This window comes from Daktulosphaira vitifoliae, unplaced genomic scaffold (genome assembly GCF_025091365.1).
Source record: "Daktulosphaira vitifoliae isolate Bord-2020 unplaced genomic scaffold, ASM2509136v1 Scaffold_1, whole genome shotgun sequence".
Taxonomy (NCBI): domain Eukaryota; kingdom Metazoa; phylum Arthropoda; class Insecta; order Hemiptera; family Phylloxeridae; genus Daktulosphaira; species Daktulosphaira vitifoliae.
The window spans coordinates 41,367,906-41,392,149 of record NW_026099572.1 but is presented as its reverse complement, the minus strand read 5'-3'; the positions used below and the strand labels follow the sequence as shown (position 1 = coordinate 41,392,149).

Sequence of the window (24,244 nt, the reverse complement as noted above, 5' to 3'; positions counted from 1 at the left end):
ATGTTTTATCATTTTTATTTTTTATTAATAAGAAGGTTTATAGATCACTATGTATAATTCAGTTATATAAACGTGGGACACTTCAATGCGGTCCAAAACAAAATGTTTAAATGAGGATTGTTTATACTGTATGATAAACACAACAAGTCTACTGTTAAGTTTATTTTAGGGAAATTATAAGTAGGCGCTAAGGGTGTGCAATAGGCCTGGATAGGCTAGAAGGGCTACCAAGAATATCTCGATAGGCCCCTTTTATTTGGAGCTATATTTTATGACAAATATAGTCATTTCTAGGTAATTATAATACTATGATTTCGCAACTAATAACAATATACAAATTGTTTTCTGTGTTAAGTTCATTTAATTTCTTAAATAATTTTAAATTGGCTTTAAATACAAAGATGGCGCTCAAAAAAGGCGTCTTTTAGAGAGCACTTTTTATAAAAACTATCTCTAATCCTTTATAACTTGGGATTTAGATTTCTTTCGTAAATGTGTCACCGAGGAGTATTTTTTAAAGAGTAAAAGTCTAAAGAAAGTTGATGAGGTAAAAAAAGGTCATCGAAGGCACCTTATGTAAAAATCTCGGGTTCTATTTTCCTATCTCAGTGTTGATGTACAAGTTAGTACACGTAAACTCATTTTTCAAAATTCAAGGATTTTGTCCAGGAGGTATAAATAAGAAAAATTTTCATTAAGGTAACAGCACCAATTATTGGAAATTCCTCAGTTTTTGGAAAATTTCAACTTAAACATATTATAGAGCCTTTTTAAGTTCTGAAATAATCATCACAAAGTCTTTAAGTATCTAAATTCAATAACATAGGCGAAAAAAATTCAAATTTAATGGAAGTTAATATTTTTCATATAAATAAGCGTAGGGAGCTTCGTTCCCATATCACCCAAGTGTACATTCATCGCTCTTTTTATATGTTTAATAATAATTTATTACTAAACTACGTTTAAAGCAAATTTTAAATTATTTATTACTAATAACAAAATTTTTTTTTCAAATTTTTTAAAATTCAAAATAGCTATTTTTAACATTTTTTTTTATCAAAAATTTTGGTGGGTCGATGACAATTTTAGGAAAAATACTCATTGAATTACAAATATTGTAATATATAGAGGGCATGTAGTCTAGGTTATTGCAGTTCATACTGTTGTATGTATACTTCAGCCGTGTTCCATACCCATTTTATATATTTAAATATTTGTAACTCGATGTTACAAATATATAGATGAATTGACATCAATTTTTTTTTTGTATTAATGATAAATAATTAAAAGTATACTTTAAACGTAGTCTATGATTATAACGTAGGCAATAATTATTAAAAAAAAAAAAGGGTATGAACAAAGTAATAATTATATCAAGTCTGACACATTTTGTAATTTATAATAATTTTAAGATTTTTGTAATCGAATTAGAAGAAAACATTTTTAAAAATCAAAATCACATGATTTATTAGTAGCACTAAATTTAAGGAAGCTTAAAAAACTTAGGGACTACGATTCCCTCATTACTCCACCATTGGCCATTATATGATAGCCGTGGATTTCTTCAAAAAATCTAACAATTAATTCAAATATAAAAAAATTATTTTTACTGTAATAGATTTAATATATTAAGCACGATTTCCAAAAAGTGGTTTGTGTGACAATAACTGCTACCGTTAACTTGCCTTCTCCCAAGAAAAAAAATCTTTGTCATATAATTATTTTTTATAGGATTTGACATCCATATCTCCCCTTTGTAATACGCTAGTGGATCGTAATAATATTAACTGAAGATTAATATTAGACAAGTAGTCAGAAGAAAATTTCGGACTTGTGAATCATTTTTCATACAATTCTTTTTGGCCACTTTCGATTAGTTGTCAAACGAGGGAATATATCTCCTCTCATTGACAAAGCCTTTTTGAATAATTTTGAATGATAGACATGAAAAAAAAAAAAAAAAAAAAGAGTTCTAGGTGTGAGGTTATAGATTTCACTGAAGTTGCTTATTATACATGACTTTTATTCCTTTCCAAAAATCATTTGATGGTCACTGTCTTCTTAAAAATATTTAAAAAAAAATTAATTTTATTAAATTAAAATTTTTCACACAAACAATATTATTTATTCTATACTCGTATTAATATTTTTAATTATTTAATTTTATAGACTAATATTTTACTAAATTTTTGACACAGTAAGTCATGAACTAAATAATATAACTTGTCTTGAACTGTAATAGAAGTAACTAAAATATTATTTGAATAACAAGTGAAGTAAATAAGAATATAATGAATTATTTATTGAATAAACAATCATTACTTAATTATGCCATTAGGCTAAACTAATTATGGATAATTCCTAATTTAATTAAAATTCACTTTATTTCCGTTGACTAAGATATAAATCTAGCTTCTTTGAGAAAAATAACTTGAAATATATTAAACGTTTTTTTAAGCAATGTTTGATTTTTAAATAAATATTATGTTAATGATGTATGATAGCAATTAAAATTTACATTCTTAACTTTGATTTAATGTCTAAATATAAAAATTATTAAGACTCGTATCATAATACATAAAAAATTTAAGGATATTAATAAAAACAATTCTTATTACATAATTATTACGTTCTTACAAAATCTTAATAATTACTATATAATTCAATGTCTACAGGTTAAAGCTTAGACATAAAAACAAATAGTATGTATAAATTAAATTAAGTATAAAAATAAAAGTCTAATTTTATACAAGTATAAAATAATAATAAGTTGGTAAAAATAAATAAGAGACCAATGAACACAAGCATCAAATTAGTAATTTAAACTATTAATAATTTTACAATAACTTAATTTCAATCATAAAATTTATACATTTAGGTTATTTTACTTCATATCAATATCACAATTAAAATTATGTCGTATAGTGTCATTAGACAAATCATCAGAACCAGAGCCATGTTCTTGAGGAGCATTTAACATGTTTAGAGTCACTTCAGCAGAATTGCATTTTGTGTTTATTATATTTGTTGTAATTGGTGATGAAATATGAGTTAAATGAGATCTTGAAATTGCTGTAGGATTCATATTTCTGCTTTCATATGATTTCCTTTTCAATGTTGAATGAATTTGTGATCTAGAAAGTTTAATTTATAAGTTGGAAGAAAGACAAATGTAAGACACTACTATTTTCTTAAAAATGAAATTTAATATCACACAAATATTACAATAAAATTAACATAACAAAAGCAATAAAATATATAAAATTAAATTAGAAAATATCACTTTCCTATTGTTAAATGACCAAATAACAATACATATTAATTACTTAGTATTAAAAAAAATCAACAATTGTTTAAAATAATTAATTACAACATAATTACACTGTGCGTTGTTTGATTTGGTCACATATTACAGCTAAATCTTCAGTAAACTTTTTTACTGCATTTTGCAACATTTCAATATCTTCATCTGTCCACTTACTAAAGTTAAAATATTGTTAATTATTATAAAATATTTAATAAGAAATTAATGAAGTATTATTGTTAAAACTAATATTAAATATAATTACCTGTTTGGTGTAGGGGTGTCATTTGTTGGTTGTAGTGTCAATGTTAATTCACCTAATCTACTAAAAGCTGTACCTGCTGCACTGAATATTTCACCTACCTAAATTTTATTAAAAAATAACTATTTATCAAATCCAATATTTAAGTAAGAGATAAACTCAAAGAAAAAATTTAATTACTTTTGCAGCCGAACTTTGATTACTCATTATGGTATTTAACTAAAAAAAATTTTAGAAGTATGAATAAGAGTGTTAATACATTTTAAGATGAGTTTTTAAAAACCTAATAACAGCACAGTTGCATTAATTAAAACATGTACAATTACAGCAATCCGTTGATTACACTTATTAAAAATTGTGGAGTTTTTTGTTGTTGATTGTTTTGAATTATGATAACATAAGGAGGCAATATTTTTTGATTTTAGATAGGTGTGTCCACTTATAAGTCAAAATATTTGCTATATTGACATTCAAAAATAAAAGATAAAATAGTTTTATTCAAAACAAATTTTTAATAGAAATAAATTTATTTTATGATTTCAACAAATTTTAACTGTCATAAAATTACAAGGCAGAATTTTGAAATAGATTAATATTTGAATCACTGTCAAATTGAAAACCAGTCTAATAAAAATATTTAACAATTTGGTTGCACTGGTTTTGGTATTCTTATGCATTAGTCATACTATGTAGGAGGGGGTTTTCATCTGGCACCCCCCGGTACTCTTCGCATTCCAAATGACCGATTCGCTCTGGGTTATAGTATATTGAGCGGAATTTGTTTACCAATATACTTAATATCATTTTTCTTAAATAGTGTATTGCTATTATTTGTGTCAGTAAATTCAAATTGTGTGCATGAAATGAGAATTCGTATTTAAAACACAACACAACTCGTAAGCGATATATTGCAAACGAGGTTAGTTTAAATTTCTATGTACATTTATTTATATTTATTTGAATGACAGCTAAGTGTACTATTTTTATAACCACACCCAATAATATTTTTAATTAAGCTTTGATTCAAAAGAGAAAAATTTTATATCCATTTTCAAATTTGATATTGTGAAGAGATTGTTTACTTCTGATATTTGTTATATACTAGGGCTATTTTGCTAATTTTGTGATTAGTTTTTGTAAAAATAAATAATTTTTATATTTTTTTCTAGATGATATTTATATTCATATTTATTAAGCAATAAATTATTTAATATTTAAAAATTAATTGAAAAATATTTGTTTAGTCATCTAACTGGCATATTTTTTAAGTGTAGGACTATGAAGGTTAGGAAACTATTTTTAGTACAACTAATAATTGAGTAGTTATAATAAAAATTATAATTTATGATTACTTAAATTAATAAACTGCATATGTTTGACAAATTAAGTTTTACTTTGCACTAGTTAATTAAATTTAATTTTGAATTTTAAATTTTTTATACTTTTAAATAATGTATGTTTGTATTTTATTTTTACTATCTGAAGTAACCAACTGTAGTTGTTAAATTAAAATAACTTTAAATACATGACTAGTGAATTAAAATTAATGAATCCTCTTTTATCAAATTATTTCTATTGAATTAAAATTGGATTTTTCGTTTTGAAGATCAATTGTAATATTAGTACATATTTGTTGTGTTTGAAATATAGTTTGTGACCTTATTCCAAAGTTCCATCTTTATTATCAAATCTATAAAATACATCAAGTTATTTAGATAACCTTACATGAATTGATATTCATATTAATTATATGTTATATATTTAACATTTAATTTTCTATTATTTTTTTAATGTAAAGATTTTACAAAAGATAATATAAACAATTCAATGTGTCATACATTTTTAATTCTTAAATATTATTTAATTTTTTTTAGAATAACTCAAAATGGATCCTTTAATACCAAAAGAAGTAACAATCCTTGAGACAGCAGAGGATATTCAAAATCGTCGTTTACAAGTATTGGGTCGATATAGTGAATTTAAAGCTGAAGCACGTTTGAAAAGGGAAAAGCTTGAAGACTCTAGAAGATTCCAGGTGAAATAATATATTAAAATTCTATTGTACTTATATTTCATAATTTTTAAGTAAATTTAATAAATTGTTGATCAATTTAATTTAGTATTTCAAACGTGATGCTGATGAGTTGGAATCATGGATACTTGAAAAAACCCAAGCTGCATCTGATGAAAGTTATAAAGATCCTACAAATTTACAGGTTTGTTGTTACTATTAATATATGTATTTTTATACAATATATTTATATTATTCACACTTAAGTAATGATCTATTTTTAATTTCTAGGCTAAAATTCAAAAACATCAAGCATTTGAAGCTGAAGTAGCAGCTCATAGCAATGCTATTGTTGTCTTAGATAATACCGGAATGGGAATGATTAATCAAAACCATTTTGCTTCATCTGAAATTCAACAGAGACTTGGTAAATTAATAATATTTTTATACAATTATATCAGTAACATTTAGTCTATTAGCTTATTTTAAATACTAATTGTTAAGTATTTTTATTAATATATTTTTGTAGAACAATTACATAAGGATTGGGATTTATTATTGTCAAAACTAGCTGAAAAAGGGGTGAAATTACAACAAGCACTTGTTTTAGTTCAATTTTTGAGACAATGTGATGAGGTTATGTTTTGGATTAATGACAAGGCAAGCAAACTATTATTATGACTATTAGTAACTTCAATATCAAATAATTATTATTTGTTGAATTGTTTTTTGTATTTTTAGGAAACCTTTGTAACTACGGATGAATTTGGTGCTGATTTAGAACATGTAGAAGTTTTACAACGTAAATTTGATGAATTTCAAAAAGATATGACATCACAAGAATATCGTGTAACTGAAGTCAATGATTTAGCATCTAAATTAGTATTAGAAGGTCATCCTGAAAGAGAAACTATTCTTAAGAAGAAAGAGGTTCTTATTTGAGTTTTACCAATTAAAGTGTATAAATATCTTACTAACTAATTATTAAAGGAATTAAACGAATCATGGACAAGACTCAAACAACTAACACTTATGAGACAAGAACGGTTATTTGGGGCCCATGAAATTCAAAGATTTAATCGTGATGCAGATGAAACAGTTGCTTGGATATCTGAAAAAGATGGTATTTTATCTTCTGAAGATTATGGCAGAGATTTAGCTAGTGTTCAAACACTTCAGGTTTAAAAATATTCAACCAAAATTATTTATTTATATTTATTGTTTATTAATTTTAATTTTAGAGAAAACACGAAGGAGTTGAAAGAGATTTAGCAGCTTTAGAAGATAAAGTATCAATATTAGGACAAGAGGCAGATCGTTTATGTGGAATTCATGCTGACCATAGTACACAAATACATAACAAAAGGGGAGAAATTGTTGCTTACTGGGAACAACTTACTGCTAAAGCTAAAGAGCGAAAACAAAAATTAGATGAATCTTACTTACTCCAAAGGTTTTTAGCTGATTATCGTGATTTAACTTCTTGGATCAATGACATGAAAGCAATAATATATGCAGATGAATTAGCTAAAGACGTTGCTGGTGCTGAAGCTTTATTAGAAAGACATCAAGAACATAAAGTTAGTAAAATAGTTGTTTTAGTTCGATAATTTTATGAAATTATTAATAAATTGATGATTTTAATAATTTGTATTTATTTTATTTTACTTTTTTATTAATAATTACTATTTTATTATTTGTTATTATACGACTACTTTATAATCTTCCTAAATTAGGGAGAAATTGATGCCCGAGAAGATAGTTTTCGAATGGCAATGGAGTCTGGTGAACATATTTTGAAAGGAGAAAATATTTCTTCTACAGTGAGTGAAAATTTAAATAATTTAGCCAGTGAAAAAAATTCATTACTAGCTTTATGGGAAGAACGTCGTATATTATATGAACAATGTATGGACTTACAATTATTCTACCGTGACACTGAACAAGCTGATACATGGATGGCCAAGCAAGAGGTAAAAGAATTTAAATGTGTTAATTTAAAAATGTTCAAATATATTATATTTTTATTGAATTAAAAATTGAATAGGCATTTTTATCCAATGAAGATTTGGGTGACTCATTAGACAGTGTTGAAGCTTTAATTAAAAAACACGAAGATTTTGAAAAATCTTTAGCAGCTCAAGAAGAAAAAATTAAAGCTCTTGATGAGTTTGCTACTAAATTGATTGAAGAACAACATTATGCCACAGAAGATGTTGCACAGCGACGAGAATCAGTTAATATTTTTAAAAATATTTATTCTACTTAAAACGTTAAAAAGAGTTAATGATAAATTATATTTTTAAATTTAGTTATTAGAAAGACGTACTGCTTTACTTGAAAAATCTTCTCAAAGACGTAGTGTTTTAGAAGATTCATACAGACTTCAACAATTTGAAAGAGATTGTGATGAAACTAAAGGATGGATCAATGAAAAACTTAAATTTGCTAATGATGATAGCTACCTTGTTAGTTTTTATTACTGCTCAAATCTTAATATATCATTTCTAATATATAATAAATGCTTATAGGATCCAACTAACCTTAATGGTAAAGTACAGAAACATCAAAATTTTGAACAAGAATTAAATGCTAATAAATCACGCATGGAAGAAATAACCTCTACTGGTCATGAGCTCATTGAGTCAAAACACTATGCTTTAAGTAATTTTATTAATGATGTATAATTAGAAATACATTTAAAGCTAATTTCATTTTGACAGATCGTATTCAAACAAAAATGGATGAAATTGTTCATCTTTGGGAAAATTTAGTGACTGCCTCTGGTCAAAAAGGCTCAAAGTTACGTGAAGCAGCGCAACAGCAACAATTTAATCGTACTGTGGAAGATATTGAACTATGGTTGTCTGAAGTTGAAGGGCAATTACACAGTGAAGATTATGGAAAAGTAAATTTATTAAATTTTACTTTTTAAATTAAAATATCTTTTCATTATCAATTTTTAAGGATCTAACTAGTGTTCAAAATCTTCAAAAAAAACATACTTTGTTAGAAGCTGATGTAGCATCACATCAAGATAGAATTGAAGGTGTCAAAATTACAGCAGATCAGTTTGTTGATTCAGGTCACTTTGATGCTAATAATATACGTGCTAAGCAGGTTATTATCTTTAATAAAATTAATCTATTTTAATTTATAAATTATTTTCATTTGTATATAATTTTATAATCTGTTAATTAATATTTAATGTAGGGGGCTTTATGTGATCGTTATTCATCATTGAAACATCCAATGGAAACACGAAGACAGCGTTTGGCTGATTCATTGCTTGCACAACAATTATTTAGAGATATTGAAGATGAAGAAGCTTGGATTCGTGAAAAAGAACCAGTTGCTGCTTCAACTAATAGAGGTAGATATAAATATAAATTATAATTTAAATAAAATTACAGTTAAGTTAATTATTTAAAAACTTTACATTATTAGGGTAAAGATTCTTATTGAGCCATTTTAGTTTTCATAATTTATTTATTAAGATATTTTATTTGTTTAAAAAAAAAATACTTTTTTTTAATATATTTTTTTTAGGTCGAGACTTAATTGGTGTTCAAAATTTAATGAAAAAACATCAAGCTGTTGTAGCTGAAATTAATAACCATGAATCTCGAATAGTAAGCGTAACACAAGCTGGTCAAGAAATGATAGATGGTAAACACTTTGCATCTGAAGATATTAAACAACGCTTAGCTCATCTTAATAAACATTGGAATCATCTTAAAGAAAAAGCCTTACAGGTATTAATGTTATTCTTTTTTTTAAGTTTACAATATAAAGAGCTTTAATTGAATTGTTTTATTGATTTCAGCGTAAACAAGACTTAGAAGATTCTCTTCAAGCGCATCAGTACTTTGCTGACGCTAATGAAGCAGAATCTTGGGTTAAAGAAAAAGAACCAATGGTTCTAAGTCAAGATTATGGAAGAGATGAAGACTCTTCTGAAGCATTGTTAAAAAAACATGAAGCATTATTGTCTGATTTAGAAGCATTTAAGACAACAGTTGAATCACTTTCTGAACAAGCTGCTGCTTGCAGGGTAATTTATAAAAATATAGTATTTTATGTAATTAAATTAAATTTAATTGATTATTTTTAGCAACAAGAAACGCCTGTTGTTGATGTAAGTGGAAAAGAATGTGTTATGGCTCTATTTGATTATACTGAAAAATCTCCAAGAGAAGTTTCAATGAAAAAAGGAGATGTTTTGATTCTATTAAATTCTAATAACAAAGTATATACTTATAATAATTTAAAATTTAGGAATTTTTAAACATTTTCTATATAAAATTTAAATTATTAGGAATGGTGGAAAGTAGAAGTAAATGATCGTCAAGGATTTGTGCCTGCTCCATATGTTAAACGTCTTGAAGTATCTGGTTTAAGTGCATCTCAGCAACATTTAGCTACTGGTGGATCAATTGCTGCTAGACAAGCACAAATTGAAGCCCAGTATAATAGATTACTGAATTTGGCTAAAGAACGTCAAACTAAACTTGCTGAAACTGTTAAAGCGTATGTATTGGTGAGAGAAGCTGCTGAGTTAGCAACTTGGATTAAAGACAAGGTTTGTTTTAAATATAGATTTATAATTTACTTATTAATAAAATTTATTGAAAATATTTCTTGTCTATAGGAAAACCATGCACAAGTTCAAGATGTCGGAGAAGATTTAGAACAAGTGGAAGTAATGCAAAAGAAATTTGATGATTTCCAATCAGATTTAAAAGCCAATGAAGTACGTTTAGCGGAAATGAACGAAATAGCCATGCAATTGATGAGTTTAGGTCAAACAGAAGCAGCATTAAAAATCAATACTCAAATTCAGGTCAGTATACTTAATTATGATTTCAACTGTAAAATAATTATTTTTATATTAACTATTTAAATATTTATTAAGGACTTGAATGAAAAATGGACATCACTTCAACAACTTACTCAAGCCCGAGCTACACAATTAGGTTCAGCTCACGAAGTACAAAGATTCCATAGAGATGTTGATGAAACTCGTGATTGGATTCGAGAAAAAGATGACGCTCTTAATAATGATGATCTTGGAAAAGATTTAAGAAGTGTACAAGCTTTGCAACGTAAACACGAAGGCCTTGAACGAGATTTAGCTGCTTTACAAGATAAGGTAGTTTAATATTTTGTAGATATTACATAATAACATTAATTGAAATATTAATATTGGCTTACTAGATTCGCCAATTAGATGAAACTGCTAACCGTTTAATGAACACTCATCCTGAATCTCGAGATAATACTTACATGAAACAAAAAGAAATAAATGAAGAATGGACACAACTAACTGTAAAAGCTAATTCAAGAAAAGAAAAACTTTTGGACTCTTATGATTTACAAAGATTTTTGGCTGATTATCGTGACTTAATGTCATGGATTAATTCAATGATGGGATTAGTTTCCAGCGATGAACTAGCTTCAGATGTTACAGGTGCTGAAGCATTATTAGAACGTCATCAGGTAGATTTTTCAGTTACTGTAACTAATATTACTAGTTCTTATTATATTTATTTATTTTTATTTTTAAAAATATGTCAGTTTGCAATTATTATCAAATTATTTATTTAAACTATTTACATATTATTTTCTCATATGGTTTTTGTAGAGTTTGAGAGCAGAAATAGACTATCGTTATGGTATAGCTCAGGTATAGAGAAAAGTATTGGTTTTGATTAAATGCCACTGAAATTTGCACTTCTTCTTTGACACTTTGAATTTTTTTGTGTTTTGTTCTCACATAAAAGATTATACTTATTTTTAACACTTTTTTAATGATATAATTCAAAAATTATTTAAAATTTTGAACAACTTATTATAATACTACATTATAAGATTATTAAACATTATTAGTTAAATTTATATGTAAATAAATAAAAATTTATTATAGAAAAAACATTTTGTTGAGATTTTTATAATAAAAGTATTTTTATTTGAACTGATACCTAAAAGAAATTTTTTTTTTTATTATATTAAATTTTAAAAAATATTTTTATAAGCTTAAAGTTTGATGAAATCATTTAGTAGAAGTAAATTTTCTATTATTTAACAGCAGTTTTAGTCCTAACAAATTAATATAATTATTTACTTCTTTTATTTCTTAACCAAACAATTTTAAATAACAGATTTTGTCTTAAATGTTTATAATTTTGAGTTTTTATAAATAATAATTTATGTATACTAATAAAATATTTTAGGCTATTAATTTCACTTGCAAACTTAAACTTGTTTGAATTTTATTACTAATTTTTACTAGCATACAGGGAGATTGTTTAACTATGACTCGCACAATATTTAATTATATTGAATTTAATAGTATCTTATGTTCTATAATTTTCAAAATAAATTTGTTTCCATCCCCACTTTCCCCTTTAAAATTTTATCAACCTAAGTTTTTCCAACAGAAACATATTTCTGTTTAGTATGTTTAACCAACTTACAAACTAGATAATTATCTATCTAAGAAAATGACTAGTCAAAAACAACTTTTTGACCAGTATTTCTGAAGTTATTTTTAAATAAAGACTGAAAGTGAAACATGTGTCAGTTTTTTTATCTCTAGAACCTTACTACTCCTTCTGGTCTAGATTTGAAATGCTAATATCTTTTAAAATTCTATCCCAAAAGGTCTTACCTTATAATTACCTTACATAATTTTCTAGTTGTTAAGTTTGTTAAACCATATGTGTTTCCATTTATAAAACTAAAGTTGAAATTTAAAGAAAAGGGATAGAAACAAATTTCTTGAAAATAATTAAAAAAAAAAAAAGTTAATAGTAGTTTAAGTTTTATAATTATTATAAAATTAAAAATACTATTAACTTCTGAAAAAAAAATTTTTTATATTTTATATTTTTAAAGATATTACGTAAGTCATAATTAAACAATCACTGTATATAAATATAATTGAACAATTATTATCTGTTTTATGAATATTTTATTTTCACTTGTTCACTTTTATATGTATATTTATCATGTATTTTTATAAAAATTGTTAATAATGAAAAAATATATTTTTAAAGGAACATCGCACAGAAATTGATGCACGTACTGGTACATTTCAAACATTTGAGATGTTTGGTCAACAGTTACTTCAATCTCAACATTATGCTAGTGTAGAAATCCAAGAAAAACTTGAAAGCATGACTGAAGCAAGACAAGAGTTAGAAGAGTATGTCGTAGAATTATAATTAAATATTTTTATTTAATATATTTATTAACCCTATAATATTATATTATCAGAGCATGGATTAACCGTCGTATGAAGTTAGATCAGTGTTTGGAACTGCAATTGTTCTATAGAGATTGTGAACAAGCTGAAAATTGGATGTCAGCTCGTGAAGCTTTTCTTGCTTCAGAGGAAGTTGATTCAAAAGGAGATAATGTCGAGGCTTTAATTAAAAAACATGAAGATTTTGATAAAGCTATTAATGCCCATGTAAATAATTTTATCTATTAATTTAAATAGTTTTTATAATTAATAATTTATGTTTAGGAAGAGAAAATTGCTGCATTACAAACATTAGCAGATCAACTTATGGCTGCACAGCACTATGCTGCTACTCCAATTGATGAAAAAAGACAACAAGTATTAAATAGATGGCGTCATTTGAAAGAAGCTTTAATTGAAAAGAGATCTAAACTTGGAGAATCACAAACATTACAACAATTCAGTAGAGATGCAGATGAAATTGAAAATTGGATAGCTGAGAAACTTCAATTGGCAACTGAAGAAAGTTACAAAGATCCTGCAAACATTCAATCTAAACATCAAAAGCACCAAGCATTTGAAGCAGAGTTAGCTGCTAATGCTGATCGTATTCAAAGTGTATTAGGTATGGGACAAAATTTAATTGATAAACATCAATGTGCTGGATCTGAAGAAGCTGTCCAGGTATTTAAAGTATAGAAATATATTTTTTTAATTTCAATTACTAAATTCATTAATTTTCAGTCAAGATTAGGCTCTATTGCTGATCAATGGGAATACTTAACTCAAAAAACTACTGAAAAATCTTTAAAATTAAAAGAAGCAAATAAACAACGTACTTACATTGCAGCTGTTAAGGACTTGGACTTCTGGCTTGGTGAAGTCGAATCTCTTTTAACTTCAGAAGATTCTGGAAAAGATTTGGCATCTGTTCAAAATTTAATTAAAAAGCATCAACTTGTTGAAGCTGATATCCAAGCTCATGAAGACCGCATAAGAGGTATAAAATAATCTTAGTTATAATTAATATATAATTCCATCTCCCTACTACTATTAAATTATTGACCCTGCATAACAACTTTATAATATTTTTTGTTTTTAAATAAGTCTACTGAACTTACCTTCATATATTTTGTGCTATTTTTCTTCTTTTTCCTTGTCATTATCCCAACTACTTGGTGTCAGCTACTTTTATACTAAACTTCCATATGACACAATCTCCCACATCATATATGCACAATCATTCTGTTCTCATATCTCATTTAATAACATTCCTCCATCTCTTTTAGTCTTCCTCTACCTCTTCTTTCTACATTCATTTCCATAACTGTTCTCACAGCTTTGCATTTCTTTCTCTTCATAACATGACCAAACCATCTAAGTCTATTTTCTCTCATCGTATGCACAATTGATATTACATCTATACTACCTCTTATATGGTCATTTCTTATTATATCTTCTCTAGTCACATCACTCATCCAAGCATTTTCATCTCTACTACACTCATTCTCTGCTCTACTCTTTTGTCAACCGCTCAACATTCTGAACCATACATCATAGCTGGTCTCACTAGTCTTATAGAACTTTCTATTTAGCCTTATTGGGATTCTCTTATCGCATAACACACCAGACGTTTTTCTTTACTTTACCCACACGCACTTAATTCTGTGTCTTACATCCACGTCAATAACACCATTTTCTTGCATAACTGATCATAAATACTTATAACTTTCCACATTTTCTATCACATCCTCACTTAATGTCACTGATCTCATTTCACCTACCTCGTATTCTCCTTTGTCAAACTTGTACTCTATATACTCTGTCTTACTCCTACTTATTTTTAATTCCTTACCTTTAAGAGCTGATTTCCACACCTCTAGCCTTTGATTAATTTCCCCCCTATTAACACTAAATCATCAGCGAAAAACATGCACCATGGTACCCTCCTTGTATTTCTTTAGTAATTTCATCCATCATTATAGAAAATAAGTAAGGGCTTATAGCAGAACCTTAGTGCACTCCTAATATTACCCTAAACTCTTCTATTACTCCTCACACACTCTTATGTAGGAGGAGTAACTTTAAATAATAATAATCTTCTTTTTATAATAATCTCTCCTTTTGCTCTTCTGTTATATTTTGAATTACTTTTTTTTACTCTTTATGATTTTCTGAATGTCTTTTTCACATCACCCGGTTTCCTTTTTTCCTGGCATTCTACTCTTGCTTTCACTTGTAATCTTCTTTGCAGTTAACCCAACCGGCTTTCAAAACTCTTTTTCATTTTCCCCTTTCAATTTTCACCACTGGACCCTTGATTCTCCTCCTATTTTCTTTCTGTTTTTGCATACTCTCTTTCCACTTCACCACAACTCTATTACCATTAGTCTATGTTGTGAAGTTACACTCCTGTGATAACTTTACAATCTTTTACTTGCTTTATGTACTTTCTCTTTCACATAAAATAATCAATCTATGATCTAGCACTCCCACTCTTATAAGTTATATAATGTTCTTCCCTCTTTCTAAAATAACTATTAACTCCAACAAGATCATACAATACTGTAAAATCCAGAATTCTTTCTCCAGCTTCATTCTTCCCACTAAATCTATACCCTATGTGTACTCATTCATATCCTCTCATGGGCACTTGTTATATGCAACACTTTCCTCAAAAATTAATTTTATGATTAATTGTATCACTTTTCTTAACTACTTTTACTTTATTTTTCATCTCTTCATCCATTAAATTGGTCTTAACTGAATTTATTATTTTATAAACCTCACCTATTTTCCTTTCTTTCTCTCCCTTTCACTTAGTTTTCTGCACACAACAAATATTAATTTTCCTCCCCTTAAATATTTTCTACCACTTAATGTTCTAACATTCCTTGTAACTATTTTTAATATGTATCTATCTCTCTCCCTTATTCACAAATTCAGCCTAGAGTTGAGTGATGATGTCCCTACATTGTTGGAACTACAATCATTAGGTAAGCCTGTACACATGACTAGTGAAACAGTTACCACACAAGTTGTCCAGCTGGTATCAAAAACTTTATTTTTCTTACGACTGGTAGAAAAGGGGCCATGAAAATATTCTTAACCCCTTTCACAGGAAAATATTTTGTGTTATTACAATTAATAATGAAGTTGGTTTTCTTAAAAATCATTCTCAATTTAATTAAGTTTCATTTTCTGATTTTATCATGGCAAAACTTCATAAATTGATAAAAAGTAATCTTAAGCTATATATGTATGAATTAGTAAATAATATTTAAATATCAGATATGAATGGACAAGCTGACTCTCTAATTGAAAGTGGACAATTTGAAACTGGAAGTATTCAAGAACGGCGTAGTTCTATTAATGAAAGGTATGAGCGTATTAGGAATTTAGCTGCCCATCGACAAGCTCGTTTAAATGAAGCTAATACTCTACATCAGTTCTTCAGAGACATTGCTGATGAAGAATCTTGGATAAAGTGAGTGATAATTATATTTGAATTATATTAAATATTATTGTTGTATTGTGCTACATAAAAAGTTTCCTACAAAAAATTATTTTTTATTTTTAGAGAAAAAAAACTACTAGTTGGCTCTGATGATTATGGTCGAGATTTAACAGGTGTTCAAAATTTAAAAAAGAAACACAAACGACTTGAAGCAGAATTGGCATCACATGAACCAGCTATTCAGTCAGTTCAAGAAGCTGGTGAAAAGTTAATGGATGTTTCTAATTTAGGTGTTCCTGAGATAGAGCAAGTAAGAGCAAAATGCTTATTAATATCAAAAAGTTAAAACCATATTAAAATTTAAATTAATTTTAATTCATAAAAATAGCGATTAAAATTACTTAACCAAGCTTGGGATGAATTGAAACAAATGGCCTCAACAAGAGGCAAAAAATTAGATGAATCATTAACATACCAACAATTTTTAGCTAAAGTTGAAGAAGAGGAAGCATGGATTAGGTAAATAATTTACTATATAATATAATGGTGTAGTGAAAAAACTCAAATACATTTTTCTTACTTTACAGCGAAAAACACCAATTATTATCAGTTGAAGATTTTGGTGATACTATGGCAGCAGTTCAAGGGCTTTTGAAAAAGCATGATGCTTTTGAAACTGACTTTGCTGTTCATCGTGATAGATGTGAAGAAATCAGCCATGGCGGTATGGATCTTGCTGATTCCAAGAATCATCATGCAGATAGTATTATGCAGCGTTGCCAACAACTTCAAGTAAAAATTAATTATGAAACAATTTTTTTTTTTAATCAAAATATTAATTATTTTTGCTTTTAGATAAAGTTGGACAATTTATCTGCTTTGGCTGCTAAACGAAAATCCAAGCTAATGGATAATTCAGCTTATTTGCAATTCATGTGGAAAGCTGATGTAGTAGAGTCATGGATTGCTGATAAAGAAACTCATGTACGGTCCGAAGAGTATGGTAGAGATTTGTCCACAGTTCAAACATTATTGACTAAACAAGAAACATTTGATGCAGGTGTGACAAAATATTGTTAACCATATTTAAAAATATGATAAAATTAATTACTAATACAATTTTTATTAAATTTCATAAGTTATTTAATTACAAATTAGTTTTATATTTTAAACCAGACTGATTTTATGATCTTTCTACAAATTCATATTTTATCTACTTAAACATAAGTAAAATTTTAGTCTAAAAAAAATTAAACCATTTTGTTATGTTTATGTCATTTTATTCCTAATTTTTGTTTTCCTTATGATTCTTTAGCTATGTTAAAAATCAAGTTATACTTATCTTAGTTGTATAAATTATTTTGTACGTGTATTTATTTTACTTTTTAATTTTATGTATATTATTTATACCAATAGCCTTTTTAGGTATTATTTAATAAATAATAATTATGACTTAAAAATTTTAGGCCTTCATGCATTTGAACATGAGGGAATACAGAACATTACTTCTCTTAAAGATCAATTAATTGCTGCTAATCATGATCAATCTGAAGCAATATTAAAAAGACATGCTGATGTAATTGCTAGGTAATTTATCATTAAATAATTTTAGGTTACATTAAATGAGATATAAAAATCTTACCTTAAATAAATTCTTAATATAGATGGCAAAAACTGTTGGGCGATTCAGATGGTAGAAAACAACAGTTGTTACGTATGCAAAATCAATTCCGCCAAATTGAAGAACTCTATTTAACATTTGCAAAGAAAGCATCTGCATTCAATTCATGGTTTGAAAATGCTGAAGAAGATTTGACAGATCCAGTTCGCTGCAATTCTATTGAAGAAATAAAGGCTTTACGAGAAGCTCATGCACAATTCCAAGTAATTATTTTGATTAATTTTATATTATATAAAAATAGCTATTAAAATGTATTTATTTTTATCTTAGGCTTCTTTGACATCAGCTCAAGCAGATTTTGAAGCTTTAGCTGCTTTAGACCATCAAATCAAAAGTTTTAATGTGGGTCCTAATCCATATACATGGTTTACAATGGAAGCTTTAGAAGATACATGGCGTAATTTACAAAAAATCATTAAAGAACGAGATATTGAATTGACTAAAGAAGCCCAAAGACAAGATGAAAATGATACATTAAGAAAAGAATTTGCAAAACATGCTAACACATTCCACCAATGGCTTACTGAAACTAGGTAATTTAGTTAACTATGAATTATAAAAAAATTATTATTATTATTATTTTATTTATGATGTAATTTTTCTGTATATTTTCAATTTTTAAGAACATCAATGATGGAAGGATCTGGATCTTTAGAGCAACAACTGGAAGCTATCAAAGTATTATAAAATATTTTATGTTTATTTAAATATTTTTACTAAATTAATTTTTTAACTTCAGCGAAAAGCTACTGAAGTTCGATCACGTCGATCAGATTTGAAAAAAATTGAAGACCTTGGTGCTATTCTTGAAGAACACTTGATTTTAGATAATAGATATACTGAACATAGCACTGTAGGTCTAGCACAGCAATGGGATCAATTAGATCAATTGGGTATGCGAATGCAACATAACCTTGAACAGCAAATTCAGGCAAGGAACCAATCGGGAGTCAGTGAGGATGCCTTGAAAGAATTTTCAATGATGTTTAAACACTTTGATAAAGATCGTTCTGGTAGATTAAACAAGACTGAATTTAAGTCTTGTCTAAGGGCTTTAGGTTATGATTTACCTATGGTAGAAGAAGGACAACCAGACCCAGAATTTGAAGCTATTTTAGGTAAAAAATTTGGTGATTTTAGTTAATAATAGATAATGACATTACTAAATATTATTTAAGATGTTGTTGACCCTAATCGTGATGGCTATGTATCACTGCAAGAATATATGGCATTTATGATCAGTAAAGAAACAGAAAATGTACAAAGTTCAGAAGAAATTGAAAATGCATTTAGAGCTATCACAGCGGGTGATCGACCATATGTCACAAAAGAAGAGTTATATGCTGTAAGATATAAAATATTAAATAGAAAATTAATGTAATTTATCAATTAATGAATCATTTTTATATTTAAATTTTCTTTTTTTTAGAATCTTACTAAAGACATGGCCGATTATTGTGTAAACCGTATGAAACCATATGTTGATTCTAAAACTGAACGACCAATTACTGGGGCACTAGATTATATTGAATTCACTAAAACACTTTTCCAAAACTAAATATTTTTAGTATATTAAGCACACAGCTACTAAAAGAGTTCTATATTATGATAAATATATTTACCTAACTATTTTTTAGCTTAAGATATTATAAATTATTGTTTTACTTGCAATATAAATGAAACTTTTATATTATAAACATTACATAGATGAAACTATTTTATTATTGTGAGTGTTAAAAACTTTAACTAAAATGAATTTTTTATTTTAATTTTTCGAAATTCGTTTTTGATTTTTATTAAAACTACTTCATTAATAACATATGTAATTCTATTATTTGTTTTTTATTTTTATTTTTATTTTTATTTAGAAAATTAGTGTAAACAAAGAGAATGATAATATATTTATTTATTTGCTTTTGCTTGTGAATTTTAACCATCGATGCTTTTATTATTTTCATAATAAAGTCACTTGAATTTTAAGTTTTTTTTTTCACAATTTAATTTAACTAATCTATTTTATTTTCAAGGTTTTGTTATTTATACTTAAATACTTAATATAACAGTATTAAGTATTTCAATATTTTCAGTATTCAAATAACAATTGGAAATAAAACTATGATTTTAGTTGTATAGAAAATATATAAAGTATTAAAAAATATATTATTGTATAGAAAAATCTTGTCCCAAATGTTGTAAATCTTTTTACAAAAGCTATATGTACTCTTTGTCTTAAATTAATGAGGTACATTTTAAATTTTCTATACAACTGATACTACATAAATATCAATTGAATATATATATATATATATATAAATGATAATAGTACACTTATTATTCCCATTTATTGCTAGAATGATTCTAGCATAAATTTTTATACAATAAAAGTTTAAAGTACACGTCTCTCAGTAAAATTTCAGAAAATGTTCTAAATATCAAATATTTTTAATTTTTATTATTTAAAAATATTTTTTTTTACAAAATGTTATGTCAGACTTATTTTATAGTCTAATTTATAAGTCTAAACAATATATATATATATATATAATATAGATTTGTTATAATTTACTCACACAACCAACAAATTATACTGTTTTATAAATTTTAAACTTAACAGTGGACCACCACTATTTTTAAAAAAACATGATCAACTTCTATAAAAGCAGTGGATGAAAAATAACATATAAATATTTAATAAGATTCCTTAATCATTCTTTTAACCACTTACTAAATTAAAAATGATAATATTGTTAACTTTTTTTTGTATTTTAATTACATACTTTTCTAAAGTCATGAAGTAAATTATTTATTAACTCCTTACGCTTTATAAGGGTTTCCTTAAATTATTTACGATTATTAAATTTACAAAAAAATGGAAATTAAAAACAAAAAAAAATTATCTACATTATTATATTTAATTAATCATGAGGTTTATGTTAAAAAATTACACTTTAGTATTCTTAATAATTATCTAACTAAAATATGAACAATGTACAACTAAATGGTACTAACTATAATTATCTATCCAGAAGTTACTCTTATCATAAATATATAGTGTTCAGTAATAAGGGAAACAAGTGTATTGTTACAAATGAGAACAATATAAACCCAATCTCTTACTTACTGAACACTATATCTTATTAACAAAGAATCTAGTACAAAAAAAAAAAAATGAAATAAATTTTTTTAAACATTTTTAATCTGAAAATTTAAAATATAAACTTAATTAACAGGTTTTTTATTTATACAATTAATTTCACAATCTATGATAAACTGAGCAATTGTCTTAAATATTTCAGCCTGTAACCAAAAAATTCATAAGTGGCACATATATATAGCAGCAACACAATAAGTATATAATGGTTCTAAATAAAAATTTACTTGTTTTGATTTGGGATGAGAAATGACAACAGGTTGTCCACTGTCACAAGAATCAATAATAGATTGTTCCATAGGTATAGAAAACAATGAATTGATACCTAGATATACATAGATAAAACATAAATATTCTTTGAACATAAATATAAGTGAATAAAACTACCTTCATTCAAAGCAAATTCTTGAATAGTATTACTAAATAATTTGTTAATATGGGAACAGTTAGTACATTTCAATCCACTCATATTATCTATAAGTCCAATAATAGGTACATTCAATTTTCTAAACATTGATATACCTCTGGTGGTAACATCGACTGCAGCTTTCTGACCAGTTGTAACAACCAAAACTCCTAAACCCAGAAAGCCAATACAATTATTATTATAACATTGTTATATATACAAAGTGACTTATTAAACATACTACCCCTATTTTGTATTAAATAATGATTTTTTCATAAAAATGTACAGATTAAAATTTAGTTTACAATAAATTATTATAAATATCAAATTTATTGTAAGAAAAAATTATTTCTAAGGATAGATTTTAGAAGTAATTTTCGAAAGTTAAATAGGAATCTACTATTATTTTACCATTAAATAAAGAATGATCTAAATAAATGTTGATAGATCAATAACTAGTATTGTATTATTACTTTTTGAGTTATTATAATTTTTAACTATAGGCAAATAAGGTGAGCAGTATGGAAAAACTTTTATCCGTGCGTTATGGTAAAAATAGAGTGTTGCTAAACACTACCCTGCTAATCACCTTCTCTAAAGCTTTATAGTTGCTAATAGTACTAATAGTTCAAAAATGAATAATACAAAACTGATTATCGATTATTAATAATTTTATTTAGACCATTTTCTATTTAATAGAAAAAAAAAATAGATTTCCACTACAATAAACTTAATATTTACTAAAGTCCATAAAAATAAATTAAATTTAAATTTAAACATTTTTATGAAAAAATCAATATTTAAAAAATGAAGAGTATAATTAATAAATCACTCTGTATACTCAGTATGAGTTACAAAGATATGACAAATCCAATAACTTTTAATAATATTTTTAAGAAAAAAATACATAGTAGAGACAAATAATTAAAAATATGTTTATGACAGTTTAAAAATGCAAACAATTTTTTAAAAAAATGTACAGCAAAATGATTATTGGATCAAAAGTTATTGGATATCTATGTACCTTTTAAAGGAAGATTTTGAGCAAGTGATAGATGAGTATCTCCAGTACCAGGTGGTGTATCAACTATTAAATAATCAGTATGGTCCCAATCGACACCTCTAATCAATTTTTCAATTGCACTCATAACCATTAATCCACGCCAAATTGCTGCTGAATTATTTGTAATCAGGTTACCCATTGACATACTATAACCAGGAATATTAGATCTGTTTCTAATTGATTAATTTGATTAATTTACCATTTTACTCCATAGTTCACAAGAGGTATCATTAAATTTTCTACAACAAATATAAAAAATGATAGTTTGTGATATTTAAGTTGATATTAAGAGTTCTGACTTTTTAAACAAAAGGAAATTAAAATAACAAAGCTAATATTTAGTCTTAGTTTACTATGTTTTAAAAAATTCAAAATGAGTTTTATGAGATAAATATTACATACGATCGTTTAGCAAAGGTGTTTCTTGTAAATTCATCATAAGTGGTATACATGGTCCGAAAACATCTGCATCTAATAAACCAATTTCCTTATCAGGAGCTATACATTTTAAAGCAGTTGCGAGGTTCACTAAAACAATATAAATTTTAAAAAATATTCTAATTTAAAAATAATCTTATAAAATTACCAGAAACTGTAGATTTACCAACACCACCTTTGCCCGATGCTACTAATATGATATTGTCTACTCCTTTGATTGGTTTTTTTTGGGGTAATTTTTTTTTCATTAATTCAAGTTGCTTTTCTGTTAACTGTGATAATCTTTTAGAAAATGTATACTCCATATTATACTAAAAGGGAACCAAACGTGAAATTTAAAAGTTCAATTATTTTTAGTCCATAGTACATATTAAAATAGTTAATAGTAATACAATATTTTTTTAGTCATATTTTTAATTTAAAAATTTTAGAGATAATAATTTTTATAATAATATAAGGTAAGGTCATAGAAAATAAGAATTTTGCCTTCGAAAACTTAGATAAATAAACTTTTCCTTCACGTATTCCAATGAAATTAATATTAGTTTCATCACGTTTTTTGTCAGTTAAAGAAGAATGTAACTGCCACATCACCATTGTCATAAAAACATCATTGGTTTTACATACAATATTGTAAATAAATATTTTAAATATTGACTAAATAACATTAAATAAAACAGAATAATCAAATAGGTACTAACAGTAAGAAAAATATCCAAATTATTAATTAAAGAATTCTTTATAATTTTTTTCATCATTGTGATTACATAACACAAAACTTATCAAAATCAAGAATTTATTTATTTTTCAAAAAATATTTCTAGTAAATTTTTTATGTATCCTCAAAATAATAAAACATGGCTCCACGAATATTCAAATAATTTTTTTTAATAACACTACAGTGATAATTATCTAATCTGATCTCAATTAGTCTAATAGTTAACTTATTATATCATAGAGAGCATTACCTCTACTAAGATTTGATAAATTTATTATAAAAATAGAAAATAAAAATTTTAAAATAAGTATAAAAAAGGTAATTATTTATTTTAAAATGCTATTCAACAATTTTCAGTGAAAAAATGTAAATATAATTTAATTTGAAACTATTATAAAAAAAAATCTATAATGAAGTAAAATATGTTTTTTGGAGGCAAACATAATAAAATTAAATCATAATTACTTAAGACATTACCCACTAAAAAAAGATTAATTTTTATTTTAA

General features: G+C 26.0%; 3 protein-coding genes across 4 annotated transcripts; 1 reads left to right on the top strand and 2 right to left on the bottom strand.

Moving 5' to 3' along the window:
* Positions 1–2,795: 2,795 nt before the first annotated feature.
* On the bottom strand, positions 2,796–3,958 carry LOC126894878 (chromatin complexes subunit BAP18). The gene is made up of 4 exons (XM_050666182.1): positions 3,747–3,958; positions 3,570–3,667; positions 3,382–3,480; positions 2,796–3,134 (listed from the first exon to the last, which is right to left on the bottom strand). Exons 1-4 carry the CDS (start codon positions 3,771–3,773, stop codon positions 2,885–2,887), a joined length of 474 nt encoding a protein of 157 aa, XP_050522139.1. The 5' UTR covers positions 3,774–3,958; the 3' UTR covers positions 2,796–2,884.
* A 339-nt stretch (positions 3,959–4,297) lies between these two features.
* Positions 4,298–19,941, top strand: LOC126893961 (spectrin alpha chain). Of its 2 annotated transcripts, XM_050664539.1 has the most exons (39): positions 4,298–4,485; positions 5,441–5,601; positions 5,687–5,782; positions 5,869–6,004; positions 6,107–6,237; positions 6,319–6,507; positions 6,568–6,756; positions 6,819–7,157; positions 7,314–7,550; positions 7,625–7,813; positions 7,890–8,045; positions 8,109–8,241; positions 8,301–8,485; positions 8,545–8,697; positions 8,791–8,950; positions 9,127–9,332; positions 9,404–9,631; positions 9,692–9,826; positions 9,896–10,159; positions 10,229–10,420; positions 10,493–10,729; positions 10,795–11,076; positions 11,222–11,263; positions 12,636–12,784; positions 12,856–13,051; positions 13,109–13,507; positions 13,568–13,823; positions 16,115–16,310; positions 16,404–16,590; positions 16,669–16,799; positions 16,868–17,072; positions 17,136–17,340; positions 17,747–17,867; positions 17,945–18,164; positions 18,232–18,494; positions 18,585–18,639; positions 18,701–19,079; positions 19,140–19,306; positions 19,391–19,941. In XM_050664539.1, exons 2-39 carry the CDS (start codon positions 5,452–5,454, stop codon positions 19,517–19,519), a joined length of 7,287 nt encoding a protein of 2,428 aa, XP_050520496.1. In that variant the 5' UTR covers positions 4,298–4,485; positions 5,441–5,451; the 3' UTR covers positions 19,520–19,941. The 2 variants fall into 2 exon arrangements, with proteins under 2 accessions (XP_050520496.1, XP_050520497.1); XM_050664540.1 differs by lacking the exon at positions 11,222–11,263.
* Positions 19,942–20,853: 912 nt separating this feature from the next.
* Positions 20,854–23,890, bottom strand: LOC126893969 (iron-sulfur protein NUBPL). The gene is made up of 8 exons (XM_050664555.1): positions 23,721–23,890; positions 23,168–23,330; positions 22,984–23,109; positions 22,781–22,820; positions 22,543–22,727; positions 21,500–21,688; positions 21,340–21,437; positions 20,854–21,258 (listed from the first exon to the last, which is right to left on the bottom strand). Exons 1-8 carry the CDS (start codon positions 23,775–23,777, stop codon positions 21,181–21,183), a joined length of 936 nt encoding a protein of 311 aa, XP_050520512.1. The 5' UTR covers positions 23,778–23,890; the 3' UTR covers positions 20,854–21,180.
* Between the last annotated feature and the right edge of the window lie 354 nt (positions 23,891–24,244).

Excerpts from the sequence above, each read along its gene's own strand:
- LOC126894878 (XM_050666182.1), bottom strand. The coding sequence starts at position 3,773 with ATGAGTAATCAAAGTTCGGCTGCAAAA. Across the intron at positions 3,668-3,746 it reads ATCAAAGTTCGGCTGCAAAA|GTAGGTGAAATATTCAGTGC; the intron begins GTAATTAAATTT and ends AATAAAATTTAG. Across the intron at positions 3,135-3,381 it reads CAAATCAAACAACGCACAGT|ATCACAAATTCATTCAACAT; the intron begins GTAATTATGTTG and ends TAAACTTTCTAG.
- LOC126893961 (XM_050664539.1), top strand. The coding sequence starts at position 5,452 with ATGGATCCTTTAATACCAAAAGAAGTAACAATCCTTGAGACAGCAGAG. Across the intron at positions 10,730-10,794 it reads TAGCTGCTTTACAAGATAAG|ATTCGCCAATTAGATGAAAC; the intron begins GTAGTTTAATAT and ends TTGGCTTACTAG. Across the intron at positions 17,868-17,944 it reads CATGCTGATGTAATTGCTAG|ATGGCAAAAACTGTTGGGCG; the intron begins GTAATTTATCAT and ends TTCTTAATATAG.
- LOC126893969 (XM_050664555.1), bottom strand. The coding sequence starts at position 23,777 with ATGATGAAAAAAATTATAAAGAATTCTTTAATTAATAATTTGGATATT. Across the intron at positions 22,728-22,780 it reads GTGAACTATGGAGTAAAATG|TATGTCAATGGGTAACCTGA; the intron begins GTAAATTAATCA and ends TCCTGGTTATAG. Across the intron at positions 21,689-22,542 it reads TCAAAATCTTCCTTTAAAAG|GAGTTTTGGTTGTTACAACT; the intron begins GTACATAGATAT and ends TTCTGGGTTTAG.